General features: G+C 37.0%; 2 protein-coding genes, 1 long non-coding RNA gene and 2 pseudogenes across 14 annotated transcripts; 3 read left to right on the forward strand and 2 right to left on the reverse strand.

The window, feature by feature from the left end:
• Window positions 1–1,920: 1,920 nt before the first annotated feature.
• Window positions 1,921–5,099, forward strand: LOC147513447 (uncharacterized; annotated as a pseudogene).
• Window positions 5,100–6,561: 1,462 nt separating this feature from the next.
• On the reverse strand, window positions 6,562–10,812 carry LOC147513448 (ubiquitin-conjugating enzyme E2-23 kDa-like). The gene is given in 7 exon segments (XM_086596488.1): window positions 6,562–6,799; window positions 6,801–6,882; window positions 9,330–9,458; window positions 9,618–9,670; window positions 9,810–9,924; window positions 10,377–10,456; window positions 10,536–10,812. Coding segments are annotated over 7 exon segments (555 nt in total). The 5' UTR covers window positions 10,580–10,812; the 3' UTR covers window positions 6,562–6,747.
• LOC147513449 (uncharacterized) lies at window positions 7,593–7,944 on the forward strand. The gene is made up of 2 exons (XR_015215463.1): window positions 7,593–7,731; window positions 7,904–7,944. It is a non-coding gene; the product is annotated as an uncharacterized LOC147513449 (long non-coding RNA).
• Window positions 10,813–11,687: 875 nt separating the features above from the next.
• LOC147513450 (uncharacterized) lies at window positions 11,688–18,199 on the forward strand. 11 transcript variants are annotated; one of them, XM_086596497.1, is made up of 10 exons: window positions 11,688–14,149; window positions 14,435–14,587; window positions 15,013–15,199; window positions 15,303–15,339; window positions 15,436–15,603; window positions 15,678–15,831; window positions 16,191–16,249; window positions 16,331–16,390; window positions 16,969–17,153; window positions 17,733–18,199. In XM_086596497.1, the coding sequence occupies exons 1-2, from the start codon at window positions 12,006–12,008 to the stop codon at window positions 14,565–14,567; spliced, it is 2,277 nt and encodes a 758-aa protein (XP_086452623.1). In that variant the 5' UTR covers window positions 11,688–12,005; the 3' UTR covers window positions 14,568–14,587; window positions 15,013–15,199; window positions 15,303–15,339; window positions 15,436–15,603; window positions 15,678–15,831; window positions 16,191–16,249; window positions 16,331–16,390; window positions 16,969–17,153; window positions 17,733–18,199. The 11 variants fall into 11 exon arrangements, with proteins under 11 accessions (XP_086452623.1, XP_086452621.1, XP_086452622.1 ...); XM_086596495.1 differs by having other exon boundaries at window positions 15,683–15,831; window positions 17,259–18,199; XM_086596496.1 differs by having other exon boundaries at window positions 15,683–15,831.
• A 116-nt stretch (window positions 18,200–18,315) lies between these two features.
• On the reverse strand, window positions 18,316–20,887 carry LOC147513451 (amino acid transporter AVT1I-like; annotated as a pseudogene). Its single transcript, XR_015216116.1, has 4 exons — window positions 20,780–20,887; window positions 20,302–20,380; window positions 19,524–20,141; window positions 18,316–19,095 (listed from the first exon to the last, which is right to left on the reverse strand). The product of XR_015216116.1 is annotated as an amino acid transporter AVT1I-like (transcript).
• Window positions 20,888–21,057: the final 170 nt, after the last annotated feature.

Raw genomic sequence — 21,057 nt, forward strand, 5'->3', positions numbered from 1 at the left:
ATTATATGAAGAGAAATTGAGTATTCTTTTTGAGAAAAGGAGAGACTGTGGACACGTTTTTTGAGAGCTGTAGATTTTTTGTGGAAAGAGATGATTTTTTTTCTTTATTATGAAAAGAGAATTTTTTTCGAATTAGAGTGTTTCATGGGTATGAGCTTGTAAGAGGAAAAAATTATGGATTTATGGGATTGGAAATTTGGTCATGCATAATTCTTCAACGGCTTTGTTCTTCTTCTTGATTTCTTCCATGGAATGAATCCTCCATTTTTTTTTTCTATTTTCTTGTATATATCGATCACATTGAAATATTTACTAAAATATCATAATATCCCTTAAATATCAATGATATTTACATGTCTTCCAATATTAAATATTCTCAAAAGAAAGGGAAATATCAACGATATATATCGTCATTTTGCAGTTTGATATATCGGCCTATCCCGATATTGTGTACTATGCTCACCACAATGATGGCATGAATAATTGAACTTTTATGTAAACATTCCAACGACCAACTACTAACAAGTAAGAATTCAAAAAAGAAGAAAAATGGCCTGACAGAGTTTTGCATCTACACTAGTGAGGACTGAGGACTGCCCCAAGACTCCAAGTCTCCAAGCACATAGGAATATAGGATGATAAAAGATACGCACCGAAGGCTATCTTGCGTTGCATACATGGACACGACAGTGGATGTAACTAGCTAAATTTTAGTGCAACAGTATCTCTCTCGAGTTACCAAATACTGCCACTATTGGAAATTTTGGAGCGTACTAAAAATGTGCAAAACAGTAAAAGGGCATTCCCTAGCCATCAGATTCTAACTGTAAAAAGATGCCTATGTGTCCTGTCACTATTAGTTACTTAAATACTTCCAACGGTGACATAATCTAACAGTTTTAGAGTGAGCCTCAAAACTCGTCACTAGATTTTCTTCCACAAGTAAATGTGTTTGTGTTTATTAACACTCTACCTGTTACAAGATACTAACCAAAGTTGCAAATCATTCGTTTATAATATTTCCAACTTTAGAACCTTTGGGTATCTTTGGAATCCCATTGAAATCTAGTAATGATGGTATCTTGAAACAAGTTTTAAAGATCTTGGGGTGCATTCAAATTCAGAAAGTTAGACTCTTTATTGGGATTCATGGGAATTTGAAATGTCAAAGACCATGTTCGAGTTAACAGTGCAAGTAAGTACTGAACTCTCAAGTAGCAACTAATTTGTTTGTATTTTTTTATTCCTTTCATTTAATAGCTTCTGGGTTTTTGGATTTAATGCATTTTCAATATGTTTAAGCATTTTTTTTCAGATCTGTTAATGGACAAAGTTTGTGTCTTTTGTGTTCTATTTTAAGAGAATTTGGATAGTTTTTTAAACATGTTGCATAGATCATAGAGTCTCTTAACTTGGTTTCCATTTGTGTTTTTTTTTTTGAATCTTTGGTATGGAAGTTTCTACTTCAATCAAGTTTTGAATATGATTCCCGGGATCTAGAAGTACCGAAAGAAAACCTGTTCTTTTGAATCTTCAGACTGTTTTTTGTATTACTTGATTTCATACTTCCTTCTATAGTTCTATTGGAGAGTTTCTAGTTTCTAAATATGTTTGGTTTTCCCTATCTTTGTTCTAAAATGCTGTTCAATTGATCTTTATTTTCGTCGCAATATTGCCAGTACAAAGTGAGTTTTGGCCTTTTGAGTTACCTATCGTTTTGTAAACTTTTAGTTTGTTTCTCTCATTGTTGAAGTGTTTCTTATTTTTCTTAGTGGAGGTGATAAGGCTCAAAATAATGTTTTGCTGTTAATTAGTCTTTTAGAATCATTTCAACTTTCAAAAAGTTTTGTATACTGAATGGGAAAATTTATTTCATTGCAGAGAGGCTTGTGTTATGTAGAATCGTGGGAGATCCGTCTTTTGAGTGTGGGAGATTGTATGAAAATGGATGTATGGAGCTTCAACAAGACTGGTCTAAGGCATTATCAGCCACAACTTCAAGGAATCTGTCATCTTCTTCCTCAGCATTCTTTTCTGCTAACCAGTCGCCATTCTTCTCTCCAAGATCACCAACATATCTAGGATCGGAGTAGACAAAACCTGATATTCTGAATCCATCCAATGCTTCCCTTGCAAATTTGGAGCCAATTGTTTCAAGGCCAGAGACTTTGTCTGACGTTGGGTTTGTTTCAGCTAATGTTTCACCACCCCAGTTTGTACATCCCGTAATTCTCAGAAATCAGAGTTCCATGATCATGTATCTTCTTCACTTGCTCGCAACAGAAACTCATCTACTTATAGCCATGCCAGTGGCACTGGGTATTCAGGACACAAGGAAAAGCATAGAAAGTCGGGGAGAACCCATGGGAAGTTCTCACTTGCTCTAAACTCAGCTTCATACACATCTAATAGATTGAGGAGTTATGATGTCTACATAGGCTTCCATGGCGTAAGCCTTCTTTACTGAGATTTGCTAATTGGTTACGGGCAGAGTTGGAAGTTCAGGGAATTAGTTGTTTTGCAGCAGACAGAGCTCGGTGTAGGAACTCACGCAACCATGATGTTGTCGAGAGGGCAATGAATGCTTGCACAGTTGGAGTTTTGATCCTCACTAAGAGGTCATTTGGAAATCCATACAGTGTCGAAGAACTAAGGAACTTCCTGGGTAAGAAAAACTTGGTTCCCATTTTCTTTGATATGGGTCCAGGCGATTGTCTTGCTAGGGATATAATTGAAATGAGAGGAGAATTGTGGGAAAAAAATGGGGGTGAGTTGTGGATGTTATACGGAGGTTTGGAGAAGGAATGGAGGGAAGCTGTTGAAGGTCTTTCACGCTTAGATGAAGGAAAATTAGAGGCTCAAGATGGTAACTGGAGGGATTGTATTTTCAGTGCAGTGGTTCTCTTGGCAAGAAGGTTAGGACGACGAAGTGTGGTAGAGAAATTGAGTAGGTGGCAGGAGAGGGTGGAGAAAGAGGAGTTTCCGTTTCCTCGAAATGAAAATTTCATTGGCAGAAAAAGAGAAGTTTCTGAATTGGAACTCATGTTGTTTGGTAGTGTTAGTGGAGAAGCAGAAAAGGAGTACTTTGAACTCAAAACTAGACATAGGCTTAAAGAACGCCGTGTTAGGTTGGAGCGAGAACAAAGGGATCGATCAAACAGAAAGTAGTAGCAGCAAAGGAAAAGAACCAGTGATCTGGAAGGAATCTGAGAGAGAAATTGAGATGCAAAGGCTGGAGATTCCTCATGGGGAGTACAAGGCTTTAGGGTCAAAAAGAATGCTGGAAGGTGTAGGAGAAGAAAAAGATATGTGAAGATATTGTATGGGAAGGGCATTGCTTGTGTGTCTGGTGATTCAGGCATTGGCAAGACAGATCTCATATTGGAATTTGCATACAGGTTTTTTAAGAGATACAAGATGGTTTTGTGGATAGGAGGCGAATCTAGATACATCCGGCAAAACTATTTGAACCTTTGGTCATTCTTAGAAGTTGACGTGGGTATTGAAAACCAGTATCTTGACAGAGGCAAAACGAAAAGCTTTGAGGAACAGGAGGAAGCTGCTATTTCCAGAGTCCGAAAGGAGTTCATGCGAGATATTCCTTTCTTGGTTGTGATCGACAACTTAGAAAGTGAGAAGGATTGGTGGGATAAGAAAATTTTGATGGATCTTCTCCCACGCTTTGGCGGAGAAACCCACTTTATAATTTCAACACGCCTTCCTCGAATAATGAATTTGGAGTCTCTAAAGCTCTCTTACTTGTCTGGAGTAGAGGCAATGACATTGATGAAGGGAACAAGGGAGTATCCGATTGCAGAAATTGATGCTTTGGCTGCTATTGAGGAGAAACTTGGTAGATTGACATTAGGCCTTGGGATTGTTGGAGCTATCCTTTCTGAGCTTCCTATAAATCCAACCAGGCTTCTTGACACTGTTAACAGAATGCCTTTGCGAGATTTCATTTGGAGTAGTAAGGAAGCTCCTACATTGAGACAAAATACCTTCCTTCTTCAACTTCTGGAAGTGTGTTTCTCAATTTTTGATCATGCAGATGGACCAAGGAGCTTGGCCACTAGAATGGCTCAGGTAAGTGGGTGGTTTGGGCCTGGGGCTATTCGATTTCCTTATTGGCTCTAGCAGCAAATAAGGTTCCACAGAAGCATCAAGGTACTACTTATTTATGGAAATTGTTTTTCCATTCCCTGACTTGTGGTCTCATGCAACCCTACAATAAAAGAACAGAAGTGGAAGCAGCTTCCATGCTTGTAAGGTTTGGTATTGCAAGGAGTAGGACCAAGGAAGATTGCATCCATTTTCAGGATATTGTCAAGCTCTACTCTTGCAAGAGAGGAGTTCCTGTTGTTGCTCAAGCAGTAGTCCAAGCAGTCAGTTACCGTGGATTTACTTCCATGCATTTGGAGCATTTGTGGGCTGCTTGCTTCTTGGTTTTTGGATTTGGTTCCAGTTTAGTGGTGGAGTTAAATGTATCGGAGTTGCTAGTCCTTGTGAAACGGGTGGTTCTACCTCTTGCAATTCATACATTTATCACCTTCTCACGCTGCAATGCTGCGTTAGAACTCCTCCGTGTGTGCACCGAGGCTTTAGAAGCTAAAGAGGAATCCTTGGTTTCTCGAGTTGAGAAATGGTTGAACCGGTCATACTGTTGGGGTTCAGCCAAATCCGATGCACAGTTGAACCCATACCTTTGGCAGGAGCTAGCTATGTTAAGAGCAGCCGTGCTAGAAACAAGGGCGAAGTTAATGCTAAAAGGAGGGCACTATGACATTGCTGACGACCTCATCAGAAAAACTGTTCATATCAGAACTTCAATATATGGTGAGCATCATCCGGATACAGTCTCTGCTCGTGAGACACAAAGCAAAATAACCAGACTTCTAACTAACAAAGAAGGCAATTGATTTTTTAAGTTAGTTTGCTGTATGTCCATTCTTTCTTGTAATCAGGAAGCTTCGATTAGAATCACACAAGTCTCCAATAAACTTCTTTGTTAATGCATTGTGCAGATGTATTCCTATTATTGGAATGAGATTTTTTCCTTGTCGAGTAGCAAGTAGCGAGAATACCTCAATTTCACAATATTTGCAGATTTATAAATTTTTGTATCAAGTACGATGTGTAGGCACTAGGCATTAGTAGTTTTCCCTTTGTAAACTTGTCAGTCTGTGGGCACACAACATTTAGAAGCGCACATTTTGATCAGCCTCAGAATTTTGAACTCTCAACCATCCAATAAGATCGTACTCAAACCACTACTCTTCTAACCTACATTAAATCTTAGGGCTAAAATTACGAGCACTGGTCGGGTTCGAACTTGGAACAGAGGTTAAGCCTCTCTGAGGAGCAACAAGCCAACAAGTATCCACCAAACCCAAATTGGTTGTGACATCGTGTGTTCGAAGTTTATTGAGATCAGTGTTCTAAAAAACACTAGATGGTAGTCGGGGCGGTGGGAGAGCTCCTAGGCCTTCTAGGCATTGCCTAGACGGGCTAGGCGCTAGGCAGTTTTTTTTTCCTAATATATCTTATAATATATGTAGTAATACACACCTATACTATAAATAATGAAGAAAGTCATTTATCATAACTCAAAAAATAAACATAAACAAATATATTTATTACAAAAATGCGTAATAGTTGAAGAATATTAATTTCATATAAAAACATATTATTTTTTATAGTAACATATAATTTGCATTAGACTTTAGTCTTTTAAATTCATTCAAATCTTAAACCTACGGGTCTTTAAATTTCAAGATTTAATTATTAAAAAAAAAAAAAAAAAAAAAACTTGACTGGACCGCCTAGACCTGCCTAATCGATCAACCGATTCTTAAACGACTTAGACCTAGGCGAGTTGGGCACCGCCTAGACCGATTTTTAGAACAGTGATTGAAATAATATTATCTCCAAAGAAACCCAAACACATAGCACCTGCTTGTGTCTGGGCCGGTCCCTTATCGGGTTGGACTGAGGTCTGTCCAGAACTGACCAAAATTAGTTATCGGCCCAAACTCTATCGGGCCGGATCTTTAATGGGCTCAAAAACTAAGAGTCTAACTCATGTATTATCAGGATCGACTTGATCGGGTTTCGGGACTGGCCCAGTCCATTGACGGCCCTATTTAGGCACTGATATATTTAAGTTTAACCCTTTTTGAATTTGGAGATGGCGCTTTGGGCCTTTGGTTTCGGTTTCAAATTTTGTATTTACCCCTGTTTTGTATTCACGCCATTACGTCCTCCTTCCCTAAAATAGTTTGGTGTAGCCACACAGAACAAACCTCAATTGCAAGTGCGCAATGCCACCCACGGAGCTCACGTAAAGGAGTTTGTCTCAAGAGACTGCACTCCTAATGTAAGGAAGAAAGATATAGAGAACAGCAGGAAATGGCAGTGGTGGTTGACAGTACAGTTCCTATTTCAAGCAGTAGTTTGCCTAAACGTGGCAAACCACTGCTAATTGGTTTAGTCAATCACTCTTCCTCTTGAAAGAGAGTCACAAAATTTGCCACTTTCTAAGAACCAAACAGGGCAAGAACATTTATAATGCGAAACCCAAGTAAATTTATTTACAATGGCAGATGAAATTGATGAAAAGGTGGTCAGGGGCTATTTGTCCCCTTAACCAGAGTTTTATGCAGAGGTAACATTATGATTCAACATTGAACTAAATATCATGTACAGATACAGAACTCAAACTGCAGACTGCATATGCATATGGTGCACCTACGGATCTGCATGACCAGCTACTGCCTCATCACTGGAGGCATAGTCATAAATCTTCACTCAGCTCCTCATCACTGGACTTCTCCTCTGCCACGGCCCCAATATCTTCAGGCTTGGCATATTTTTCACAATATTCTGGACAGAAAACAAGTATTACTAAATAAGAAGTCACACATGAAATGGAGAAGAAACAGATGAACAGTTAGTTGGTGCTATACTGCTATTCGATCCAAATATAGGATTGAAATTAAATTTCCAAAATGTGTACGCTCAACACAAGATCAAATTGGGTTTTACAAGAAAGATACTACATAGAAAAACAGGCTCATTGTTCGTGTAACATTAGACGAGGAGGAAGGATCAATTGAATGGTTGTGGGTACAGCCAATTCATCCTTGAGCTGGATGTTCTTAAACCTCCCTCATCACAGAACAGGGAACTGTATCCTATATGTCACCACAAGTCTCACTGCTACCTGCCCAATCTTCCCAAGAATACCAGGAGGGGAGGGGGATGCTTTCAGTTTAAAGTTACTAAAGATCCACTCGAGTACTAAAAATATTTCTCACACAAACCACTTCCTACCCCACATTAAGTGAAGCTCCTGTTCTATAAGAAAAAATAATATCAATGATGATAGGTTCCAAATGTTAAAAGTAAATACCAGTTCCTTTAACACAAACCAAGTGTGCAAACCTCTAATATCAGATGTTCATCAGCAGATATTGGTAAATCATCCTGAAAGCTGAGACCAAAAACCTTCTACAATGGAGGTACTTTATAGGAAAGTATAGATGTGGCTTGCAATATACTGAACAAAGTAATTAAAAGATAAACCACTGAATCATCTTTCACTGAACATAAAAAAGGTTAAATCCTATTGATTTTTTTTCAATAAAATGGAGGATAACAAGAATTGTGTGGTGGTTCAATAAAAAGTTAAGGAAACAGAACTAACCCTATAGAGTGGTGGTTCAATAAAAGGCTAGGTTACATTCACACGCCGTATCGGACACGGATACGAACTGTCGGACATGGCAAAATATCAACATTTGAGGTAAATTACATGCAATATGTGTCCGACACGGACACTTGGATATGTATCCGACACGGATTTTTTTCAAAATATGGCGTGTCCATGTAACCTAGAAAAAAGGTAGAAGCAACAACCCACGACAACGGTGTATGAAAAACAACTAAATAACTCCTAATACAAGTAGTAAACAATTTACCAATGGCAAATCAACAAGAGAAGAAACACAAAGATTTAGATGGTTCGACAAGTTTTGCCTACATCCACAACCAAAGGGGGAAGTTTCCACTACAAAGAAGAATCACAATAGTACAATAAAACACTCACCTTGATTCCGAAGAATCCCCAAAGTTCCCAAGAAGAAAACTTGCAACTCTCTCTTTTTCTCCTCACAACAAATGTTCTCTCAAACTTTACAATTATCCAATAGTGTAGGCAAATACCAAAGAGTTTGGGCATAAAAAATAAAGAGAAGACTTCGAAGTTTTCTTCTTCCAAAGCTCTCTCAAGAGAGACACCAAATCCCAAACCCTAGCAACCAAATATGTCTCACACCCAAACAACCTAAACAATCTCCATTTTGTCAAAACGAATCTCGGTCAGTTCTACTGGGCTGTCCGTTTGCCAGACCATACCATTTTCGAAACAAGACCAAAGCCAACCATACTTCACAATGCCATCCAAACCAAACCGTCCCAACATTAAGTACTTATTTTGCATCAATCCCTTTTCTCTATTCTTCTCAATTAATGGTGTGTGCCAATAACAAATACTACAAAACCCATTTTCGGGTGGAACTTAACTTAGTCTAGTCGTATAGCTAAGTTACATTGACACAGATACATGAACCCGTATTCGACATGAATATGAGGTGTCTGACACAGCAAAATATAAAATATTGAGGTATATTGCATACAATATGAGTCCAATATATGTCCGACACAGACACGTGTATACGTATACATATTCGTACGCAGCACGGATTATTTTTAAAATATGGTGTGCATGTAGTAGCAGTCATATAGTTATTCAACCAGCAGAAAGGAACTAGACAGCATAATAAGAACTCTTCAATTTAAAGTATGTCTGAACTCTGAATACCAAAGATCAGGGGTAAAAACGAGCTCCCTCAATATAAAACTTATGCCCGAAAGATAATATATAGATGCTGCAAGTTCGTCATAAGTCATAACTAGTCAATGGGTGAATTGGCAAAGCAAATCACTTTTACCTAATTATTTCTCTGCAGAAAGGAACATGGTAAACTATTTTATATTAAGACGATCAGCAATTACTTTGAAACATATCATACAAAGAATTTTCTTTTATATCTAATAGCACCAACAACCATATAAGAAGTAAAGCAGGAAAAATTAGCATGCAGTACCATCCAAACAAAAAAAGATCATGCACTTAAATTTTCCCAATTAAAACCTTATTGAGATGAGTAGCAAATATCATGAGTTGTAAGCATTGCAGAGAACTAGACAGCCATTAACATGGCTAATTTCAAAAGCAAGCATACGAAAAGTTTAAAAAATGATCCTACCTTTCACTCTTTGCTCATACGTAGATTTGTCACGCATCATAAGAGCTGCGGCTTCTCCGTTCAAAGGATCTGATGGGTTAGGATAAAGAAGAAGCTGCGGTAGAAACACTTCAAAGACATTTACCAGATCTGCAACATACAACAAGACATCAGAAAGAAAATTATTTTTTTCCTTTTTCTGTTAAAGATCAGTGACAACAGAAAGCAATTGAGCACGCCCATGAATATTTAGCAACAAGCAACCGTTCCAATCTTAATATAACTAAGAATGGTTTGTAATTAGTTTACCAAACATTGGGCTCCACGTCTGATTGATGACATCCAAACATACGGAGCCTGACCTGAAATTTGGAAACAAATGAGATAAAACTAAAAATCGGGTAATATCAACAATTTCCAGATGACTCCTAAACAGACTAATTTTTTTAAACTTTGAAACAAAACTAGAAGTACTAAGAGTTCTAACGATTTTTTACTTACACTTCATCAACATTTGGATGATATATCTTATTAACAAAGCCAACTGATGGAGATTTGTAAGGATAAGCATCAGGTAACTCTACCCTTATCCTCCACACTCCTCCATGATAAGGACCTGATTTGAAAATAATCCAAAAGAAAAAAAATGAGCTGATGAAAATTTATGCCAACATATCAACAAAGTCCAAAAATCGGGGCAAACTGCGGACAGCTAAATTTACATGAACACATTACAGATTTCTTCGGCTAAATTTACATGAACACATTACAGATTTCTTCCACTACTTGGAGAAAGTAGACTGTGAAGCTTTAACAAACAGTCAACTGAATGAAGTAACTAAAAAATAACTTTCTTAACTACAATATTACAGAGAAGTGATAAAACTTAAAGAAGTTCAATAAATCTAGTGATTACCGACATGACTGGTTAATTAGAATAATATAAACTGCCCCTGAAGTCTATTATCTTGAAGAAAAAAAAAGTTGATATTTTTAACAAAAAAATCCAATAGTTAAAAAAGCCCCGTAACAGAAAAAGGAGTGGTGAGAGTTTTGAAGAATTATTACTTTCAGTTGGTCCGTGGAAATCCACAAAAAACTCTTGCATGCCATCGTTGATCATCTCCACCTTGTAGTCACTCATCATCCTATATTATTCATCACAAAAAAACAAAACTTTACAAACAAATACATGGAAGAGAAGAAAAAAAAACAAAGAAATATTACAGTTTCATTAAATCCATCTCTCGGCGTTTGCTTGGAGAAGACATAGTGATGATTGTTTGCTGTGTCTTTCTTTTGTGTGTTTTTTAGTTCAAAAGAGTTGTTGGACTTGTGGACTTGTGGTTGCTTTGAGAGATGATAAAGGCGGTGAGAAAGTAAAACAAACAAATAAAAAAAAAAGTGGTACACAGTTAGCAGGTTTTTCAGTATTCAGACACGGAGTAGTGAAATGAGGTGGGGTGAATGAATGAGAATTTCATTTTCATTTAATTTAGGGTGCAGCACTGATAATAATAAGATTCTACGTAAGTACTGCCAGAGATTGACTTGTTATTTATGTACCTAATGCAAAACACTCTCCTTTAATTCTGCACCGTTGATATTTTCATCTCATTACTATTGCTCTTATTAGTTTTTTGTATTCAATCAGTCAAAATGATGTGTGTCATCACCTTGAAACCCCACCTCTCATCTCCTACCTATAGTTTTCTCTACTTGATCACATGCAACTGTGACTAAAGAATGAAAACACTATTTGGTGATGTCATATTATGCCATGGTGTGTATTCCACTCTTGTGTTTTGTTTTATTGTGTAAAACAGGAAAGGACCATAGATTTCGTCTTTCTTCCTTGACACAAATAATCCAAATCTAAACAAATTTAGTTTGCTTCAACCTCCTTTAATAAACACAATTTGTGGTAACATGTATCTCTGCCAAAAATACATGGTTTTACATGTATATATTTGGGATTCTTTCTAACTTTAACTTTATAGACTCTTTTTATTTGACTTACTATTTGAATCTACTATATGTCAAAAATTTTAATTATTGATTTATATAGAGATATGTGTTCGTGTATATTGCAATGCAAACCAACATTATCCAAATAGTAAGTCAAAATAATAGGTTTTAAAAATAGATCCGTGTAGTACTACGCCACTACTCATTTTTATCTCTAGTAACAAAATGGAAACAATATTAGGCTTGGTCAAACCAAACTATGCATTTTTGGAAATTCCGCCCACAACCATAAGTCCATAACTGAGGTTATGACAAAAACATCAACTTTGATCTAGACAAAGCATTCAAGTCGTTGTATGTAAATAACCACATAAAAGATTTCGATAAACACTGAAATTGTCGACACATTTTGGCGGTATATTATATGTTTCGAACGTCACTCCGGCATTTTGAAATTCGAGCTGCCAACTAGAACCCTTCCTTCTTCTCACTTGCTGCCCACGCATTTAACCCAAAAAAACCCCATTACTAAACTTGATCAGGTTTGCAGTCTCTTTTCTTTTCTGTTTTTTAAAGCACCATGGGCACTAGAAACCATAACATTCAAACACTGGCAACTTCGATTTTCTTTTAAAAGATGTCTTCTTTAAAGTACAAGTGCTGTACTCAAATGGGTACGTGTTAAGTTCCATTAATTTGCTCGTTTTTGATGACTAAGGAACGTTTTCTATGAGAGTAATTGTATTGGGTACGTTTCGAAAACTCCTTCTTTTACCGAAATATTTGTCATTTACAGTCTATCATACTGCTTCTTCTTCTTATTCTGTATATTTATCTGAAGAAGAACAATTCGAACCAATCCCATATGTCCAGAATTGCAGTGTTGAGGAACCTATTGAGGAATTTGAGTTAAGGAAGGGAAACAAGCCCACACTGTTTCCCTTACTAGTTAGAGTGTTTCATACTTTAGATATCTGGGTTACGAGGAGAGTAACGTTTTCACTAGCTGTGGACAAGTATGGTTTTCCTCATTCCATCAGCAGTTTCGGGATTATGGTTCATATGTTTTCGTCGGCAGGAATGCACAATCAAGTATATTGTTTACTTATGGAGATTGTGTTGTACTACGAGAGAGTTGGCTATGATACATTTGCATTGTTCCCCACATTACTTGAGTTGTCGAATGGGGTGGAAAGATCTTTGGCTGTTTTCGACGTCTTGATGAAAGTATATGCAAGTTCTTTGATGCTTGAAAATGCAGTTGATGTGTTTGTACAGGTCAAGGGAATTGGACTCCAACCAGGTCTTTTATCATGTAATTTCATGCTTAAATGTTTGGTTCAGGGTAACAAGGCTGAATACATTACGAGTGTTTTTGATGTTATGAAGAATTCAGGACCACAGCCTGATGAGTACACTTACACTATTGTGTTGAATTTTTACTGTAGACAAGCTGTTGGGCAGGCCTGTGAATACATAGGCAAAGCTACTGAGCTCATAGAAGAAATGATGAGATGTGGGGTGAGCCCAACTGTTGTGACATATGGCACGTATCTTCATGGGCTTTGCCGAAATGGGATGGTGGACTCTGCACTGAACTTACTAAGTGAGTTGAGACAAAGAAACCAACATCTTAGTAGCACCTGTTACAATGCTGTCATTCGTGGGCTTTGTCGTAAAGGGGAGGTAAATGAGGCTGCGAGGCTTATGGAAGAAATGAAGAGTTCTGGAGTATCTCCAGATGTTCATAGCTACAGTATTTTGATTGATGGTTTCTGCAAGATGGGAAATGTCTTAAGAGGTCTTGATTTACTCGAAGAAATGAAGACCAGTGGCTTAAGACCTTCTTTGGTTAGCTATACCCCACTTTTGGATGGTCTGTGTAAGAGTGGACTAGCTGAATTTGCAGTGAATTTGTTCAAAGAAATTGGTGCCTTTGGTTATAGGCATGATAAGACTTCATACAGCATTTTAATTGAATGTTATTGTAAGCTCGGTGATTTGGATGCGGCATGTAAGGTCATGAATGAGATGCTTGGAAATAACTTGTTTCCTGATGTTTACAGATATACCAATGTACTCCATGGTTACTGCAAAGTTGGACGCCTAGATGAAGCCTTGGGTCTTTTCAAACAAGGATTAAAGGGAGGCATGCGACCCAACGTTGTTACTTGCACTGTTATTGTTGATGGATTCTGCAAGAAAGGGCGCGTAGAAGAAGCCATTTTGTTTATGGATGAAATGCAAGACCAAGGTATTATTCCAGACTTGTTTACTTATAATGCAATCATCAATGGGCTATGTAAAGAATTAAAATCAAATAGCGCCCAGGAAATTTATCAGTTAATTCTGGAGAGAACTTCCAAGCTGTGTAAGAGGATGTTGAAAGATGGGAAAACACCAAATGTTGTAACATACACTATTCTTATCAGTGCATTTTGTTGTGGCGGAAGAATGTATGAAGCATTGAAGGTGTTCAAGGAAATGATTGTAAAGGGTATTGTACCTGACAAAATAGCTTTCACTGCCATCATAGCTGGGTATTGTAGAATTGGAGATACAAAGACAGCTTTGGATTTCTATAGAGAGATGGAGAAAAGGGGCATAACACCTGATATCTTTACCTATACCTGTCTAGTACATGGGTATTGTAAATCTAAGCAGATGGACGAAGCTCGCAATTTATTTGACAGAATAATCAAGAGTGACACTCCTAATGTAGTGACTTACACTGCTCTAATGGCTGGATATCACAGAACCGGTGATCTGGAAATTGCTCTTCAGTTATATAACAAGATGGAGGAGAAAGGTATTCAGCCTGATGATATCACATGCTTGGTGCTAGGATTGGGCACAGTACAGGATGATGATAGGTAGGGTATAATGTCATCTTTCATCATTTTATATTTTCTATGTCAGCATTGTGTACGATCATGAGTTTCATGAATTTGCATGATGTAAAGGACAGACCAGACCAGATGTCAAACTCATACAATATAATTTTTTACTATTCTCACAGCAATCCACATTTTGTATCATTTTTATTTACATAGATGTTTCTCACATTCAATTTTTCGTTTTCTGTAACACATCAACATTCTACTTGTATTTTATACATGACCTGTGGAAATCTGAGAGATTGTCTGGATGTAGCTCAGGGGAAAGAACCATTGGATTGGGGGACTCGTGTTAGTGTTGAACTTGGAGCTGCAAGGGGGTTGGAATATCTCCATGACACAGCTGCTTAAAGGCTTTTGCATAAAGATGTCAAGTCATCCAACATATTTCTAGATCACCAGTGGAGAGCTAAAGTGAGGATCTCGAATTTTCAGAAGTTTATTACTGTTCTCAAATATGACTAAAATTGTTGGCAGGCTTGTTTTAATGTGGTCTAAGGGTCGACTTCGAATTCCAAACTGTCCATCCTTCAGAACATTCACTAGTTCATTTTATTTGAAGAGTAGTAAGGAAAATGGGTAGAAGAAATAAAAGTCAATATCTCGCATTTCTAAAGCTTGTATTCCTCTCGATTATAACGATGTAGAAAACAATTTTTTTTTCGAGTTCAGCTCTGACCGTTGGACTTTAATCTTTTATGTTATTCTCTCCTATCGTGGAGTCATACTGCAGAGTCATATGTTCCAAAATTGCTCTCCAATATATATAATTTGTGTTAGAGCGTGTGTAGTATCCGGATCACGGATTATGTTTCTTAATGTTTCATTCCTATGTACAGATAAGTGATCTTGGCATGGCCAACACTTGAGGAGAGATGACCTTCTTTCTCATGGTCAGAATGACTACGTGTTTTTTCCCTGGATGGCAGAGCCTATCTCCAGTGAATCGGTGATGATTCAGAACTTATTGCAGTTTCACTGGTAAGAGAAAGATGCTTCAGCCAAGTTTGAAGGGGGATTTTTCAGGTACAAAATATATTGTTCAATGTGTCATTGTTCATCTTTACTTACTCTAACTATATAGTGAGGTTACCTATATATTGAGGTTACTGAATTGTAGTGCTTATAGGCGGTTCTGAAGCTGCTTGGTTGGAGCAAGGCAGCAGGCATGGCTGCTGAACTTTCTTATATATTATTAGACTTTTTCTTTTGATAGTAGACTATTAGAAGTAAATCTGTAAAATCGGTTTGTTATTTTGTAGTCTTAAAATGGACCTCAGAGTGTCTGTCACCACACAACAAGAAATGGTGGTCTCAATAAATCCATGCTGGGCAAGTCGTTGCACTAACCGACTTTTTTGGTTGCTATGTTGGTTTTACGTAAAAGGCAAATTTACTGCTATTTGATAATGATACAGTAGTCCAGCCAGGTAATCCAACACTCTTGCATGCTAGTTGGATTAAAATATATTTTTTTCCATAACTCGAGATTCTCTAATTCCAGTGAAGTCATTGTGTTTAGGGATCACTGTGTAGTGATGGCTGAACGGGACAAAGAATAAATGGAACTTGACATAGCCAAAATGGAATTCAACTTCAAAAGAACATCTGTCATATGTAGAAGTGGAAGTCCTCTGATTCCGGCTGATTTGAAGAAGGTTGACTTTGACTTCTCTTATTACCATTAATATGATTTGATTCGAATCAGTCATCCACTCTATTTTTTACTTTAGTCATAGAACAGTCCGGAAGTTTTATCTTCGGGTAAAAATCTTAATCCCAATCTTGATATATTCAAGTAGCCTCTGGTTTTCCAGAATCTGCTAATATAATTAGGTGGATCAGCTTTGAACTTCTTTTTCTACTAGTTTTCACCATTACAGTTAACTACCTTATCACTGAAGTGTTTCATTTTATGCGGGAAATGATAGTTGCTTTGTGTGTTCTTAATTTATTTAGTTTCATATAGACCTGCCAGGTGATACAGCCAGTTAAATAAAAAATACTGTCTTCACAGGTTTCTGTTTCAAAGGCCCATGCTGTTATTGCCTTGCAGAAGATGGACATGCTGACCAGGTCTAGAATTATGTAATTGATGCTTTTTCTCGTGTTGCCTGTCTGCCTACTTACTCTAAACTCCTCTATTGTTTGATACAGAGTGATGCGCGTGCATTGAGAACAGTTTTAAGTTTAACAGGAGTGAAGGAAGGACTGAGAGTAAGTGTTTTCTAGCTTAGTTGGTAAAACTTTTGGGTGATGATACCAGAGGTCTGGGGTTCGAACCCCACTACACACTATTGAGTTACTGGTCTCTTTAAAAACAGACTTGTCCACACATTTTGCAGGTGCCGATTATTAAAGTCGGTAAAACCTTTGGGTGATGATACCGGAGGTCTAGGAGTCGAACCCTGCCAGCATCAAAGAGTTACTGATCTCATTTAAAACAAGCTTGCCAATAAAAAAAAAATGGACTGAGAGGGCACATAGTAGTAGAACATTCACTAGTTCATTTTATTTGAAGAGTAGTAAGGAAAATGGGTAGAAGAAATAAAAGTCAATATCTCGCATTTCTAAAGCTTGTATTCCTCTCGATTATAACGATGTAGAAAACAATATTTTTTTTGGAGTTCAGCTCTGACCGTTGGACTTTAATCTTTTATGTTACTTCTCTCCTATCATGGAGTTCATACTGCAGAGTCATATGTTCCAAAATTGCTCTCCAATATTTTGTGTTAGAGCGTGGGTAGTATTTGGATCGCAGATTATGTTTCTTAATGTTTCATTCCTATGTACAGATAAGTGATCTTGGCATGGCCAACACTTGAGGAGAGATGACCTTCTTTCTCATGGTCAGAATGACCACGTGTTTTTTCCCTGGATGGCAGCCTATCTCCAGTGAATCGGTGATGATTCAGAATTTATTGCAGTTTCGCTGGTAAGAGAAAGGTGCTTCAACCAAGTTTGAAGGGGGGTTTTTCAGGTACAAAATATATTGTTCAATGTGTCATTGTTCATCTATACTTACTCTAAAACTATATATTGAGGTTACCTATATATTGAGGTTACTGAATTGTAGTGCTTATAGGCAGTTCTGAAGCTGCTTGGTTGGAGCAAGGCAGCAGCCATGCCTGCAGAACTTTCTTATATATTATTAGACTTTTTCTTTTGATAGTAGACTATTAGAAGTAAATCTGTAAAATCGTTTTATTATTTTGTAGTCTTAAAATGGACCTCAGAGTGTCTGTCACCACACAACAAGAAATGGTGGTCTCAATAAATCCATGCTGGGCAAGTCGTTGCACTAACTGACTTTTTTGGTTGCTATGTTGGTTTTACGGAAATAGCAAATTTACTGCTATTTGATAATGATACAGTAGTCCAGCCAGGCTATCCAACACTCTTGCATGCTAGTTAGATTAAAAAATATTTTTTTCCATAACTCGAGATTCTCTAATTCCGGTGAAGTCATTGTGTTTAGGGATCACTGTGTAGTGATGGCTGAACGAAGAATCTGCTTTATTTTCAGATAAGGGAACTAATGCATATCTTGCCTTTTTAGGGCCTGTTGGGAAAGTCGTAAAAATGGAGCATCACTCTTTTGGATGAGTCAGAATTTTTTTGGTGCTTTTCAAGTCATTTATAAACTCAATTTTTGCTATCTCATAGTGAACTATTGTAGTAGGGATGGGCTTCTGTGTTAGACAACAAACTTGACGCAAGGGCAAGTCAAGAAACCTGCAAGGATGCAACAGAGATTGCATTGAAGACAACATAGTAGAAATACAATAACTTTTGAATGGAGTACGTTGTAAAGACTTTTGGGAATAGAAATACTATTGTGAACTGGAGTTATTTTTTTGTGATTTTTTTAGACTTACTACTACAAAGTTGGCAGTTAGAGAAGGGGCCAAAATTTTATGTATGTGGAACATGGACTAGGAGCCAGGGAGTGGTAAACCTGCTGTATTTTATTAATGGAATTTCAACTGATCAAAAAGTAAATAAAAGAATGCTTTTATGCCGTCATAGGTAATAACGACTTCACAATTGAATGTTGCCATTTAACTTTGGCAAATCAATACAATACATACATACAAGTAACACACGTGCTTTCACCTACCGATCAAAATACAAAAAACATAAAATGTAAACGAAAAAGTTTAATAAACGCAATCATTCTGTATTACAAGGACTGAAGTAAAGAATAAACTATCCAAAATAATGGTACGTATAATTTGACTGTATCGGGTAAGACAACAATCATTCTGTATTATAAGTTCAGATGACTTATCAGCCAACTCATGGGACGAAATCTTTGACCCAAATATAAGTGCCAACCATGGCAGTAGGATTACCCAAAGCATAATAAAAACTCCAGAACAAACTTACACTATTTCTGAACATTCCCCTGCATACATATATCCTGTTATTTCAGATGGTGATGTATATGTTCCAATAACTACAATGGAGACTCCCATCATTACAATCCCTATAATAATAAGTAGCTCACTATTCCATGTCTTGTATCTTCCAGACATTTTCAGATAGTAAATACAAGGAAGTATGATACAAGATGTGGAAGCTATAAATGCTCCGACAATAGACATTAAATCTCCGAAAAATGGAACAGCTAAAGCTACTATGACTGTGCTGATTAGGAACAAGGTTCTAATCAGAACGTTCAGAAGTCTTTTCTTGCTGTTTATGCAGTTTTTGATAGCTGAAACAACGGGTGTTGCAATTAAAACATACTTTGCAAGGGGATTAACCAGAGTAGTGTATATTGCTATCTTGGAGCTGATCTTTCTAATGGGTAGGTTTAGTGTCACTTGAGAATTCACCTTTTCACCATATATAAGATACCCCAGAACGGCCATCGATGTGTAACAAACAGTACATAGGACAAAGCAGACGATCAAGACCTGCATGACAACATAACATGCTGAAGATATTGGAAATTTAAGTACAAGGGTTTATAGAAAGTTTCTTCTCAATTTCCCCAAAAGGGTTTCCAAAATTGATATTAATATCAACTTCTTCTCATTTAGCTAAATAAATATATAGAAACCGGCAGGATACAAAATGTTAAAAGGACAGGAACATTGAAAGGCCCAAAAAAAATTGCACTCATACTAATTTAATATATGTTTTTTTAGTTGCTTTTGCTTCATTACTATAGTGAATTGGTTTCTATATGTCATGGAAGTGTATCGTGTTGGATTAAAACAGGATGAGCACAAAAACAGATGGTGTATAAAAGTTGTTCGACACAAGGTACATGAACATTCAAAGGCACAAAAAGAATTGCACTCACACTAACTTAAATACTTAATAGATGGCTTTTGTTTACCTTATTGAATTGCTTTTTGTCTGTCATAGAAATATACAATGCTGGGCAAACAGGATGAGCACTAAAACTGAAGGTATATAAGCTAAAAGCCATAGGAATTCGACTCAAGTTCAAAACCTTTCCCTTTTCATGAAATCCAACTCCAAAGAATCGCACAAATCCGAGACAATTGGGCTGAATGAGGATAACAGAAGTTATGAACCCAGTAGCAGATAAATAAGATAGCTTGCTCAAGTCACGTAACAACATCGAAGGAAAAATTATTAGAGCCACTATTATCACAAAACCAACTCTCTCATAACGTTAATCCATGAATACTCAAATCTAATTTCAGGAAATAGGTTATGTAGGTTATCTCATTCTAGTATTAAGAATCCTGTGGAAACAAAATAAAGCTGCAGGTGCATGAATATTGATAGCACTACCCTCATAATGCGGCCAAAAGCATGTCCTTCAATGTCCGATAAGTTTTAATTCTTGTATCCAAATCCATGCACCTTTGGATTAGCATTCCTGTGAAGAAAGTCGAGGCAGCTATGGTAAAAAAAAGTACCAAGCTTAACCACCCTCCACACCCTCCACATGATAGTGCATATGGAAGTGATATTATTCCAAGTCCTACAGAAACAAACAATTGGAAAAAGAATATTGTAACTTTTTTGTTGTTTGTTTTTTCATTTCTGAATAGATTAGCATGCAAAGAAAAATGATGACAATATAATAGAAACAAGGAGTTGGCTTAGATTATAAGAACAAAAAATGAAAAGAAATAGAGAACCTGATAATGCATTGAGCCCATTAAAGCAAGTCTTAAAGAAAGTAGCGTTCCAAAAGAGATTAAAATCTTCTGACCCGAGTCAACTGGTGGTTTTGGCAATTGGCAATAATAAATAGTCAACATCCAATTATTTAATTTTCCGAAAAGGGAGAGAAACACTTCTGAAAAAATACCAAAATAAGATACATTCACTGCCTCAGAACAACAATCTAGTAAGACAGTAGACTCTATTACTCCGAGAACCACAGTAAAACAAACCTCATGACGTAAAATTATTTTTTAATACCTAGAAAACGCTTAATTCGTGTCTAATCTTCGATCTTCCTATTCTTTCTACGAGCAAGTTATTTGTGTGTATATTAGTCCACGGCACATTAAAAAGTCACATACTTGAACTACGAGTAAAACCGAGTAACATTCAATAAATCACATAATTAACTAAATTTCTTAAATGTGAATATCAGATCTAAACACTTACCATTTGAAATTTGAGAGAAGAGATCATTATAACACCATAATAGATCAATATATCCGTTGCTCTTTCATCCGGATCTTTTTCGTATGTTTTTCTCAATATTTCATCCATGATTATAAAACTTCACTCTGGTGACGCAATAAAAACCTAGTGGGAGAGTGATACTGATGCCCAAATAAAGCTGTCGTGGATAGAGATAAACACAGAGAAAGTCATTGGGCTTGGGCTTTCCATAAATCTTGACATGTCACATGTCACATGTCACAGGTCAATACCGCTTA

This window comes from Coptis chinensis, chromosome 3 (assembly GCF_015680905.1).
Source record: "Coptis chinensis isolate HL-2020 chromosome 3, ASM1568090v1, whole genome shotgun sequence".
Taxonomy (NCBI): Eukaryota; Viridiplantae; Streptophyta; class Magnoliopsida; order Ranunculales; family Ranunculaceae; genus Coptis; species Coptis chinensis.

Coding starts and splice junctions, on each gene's coding strand:
- LOC147513450 (XM_086596494.1), top strand. CDS start 12,006: ATGAGAGTAATTGTATTGGGTACGTTTCGAAAACTCCTTCTTTTACCG. Junction 14,150..14,434: donor ACAGTACAGGATGATGATAG/GTAGGGTATAAT, acceptor GATGTAGCTCAG/GGGAAAGAACCATTGGATTG.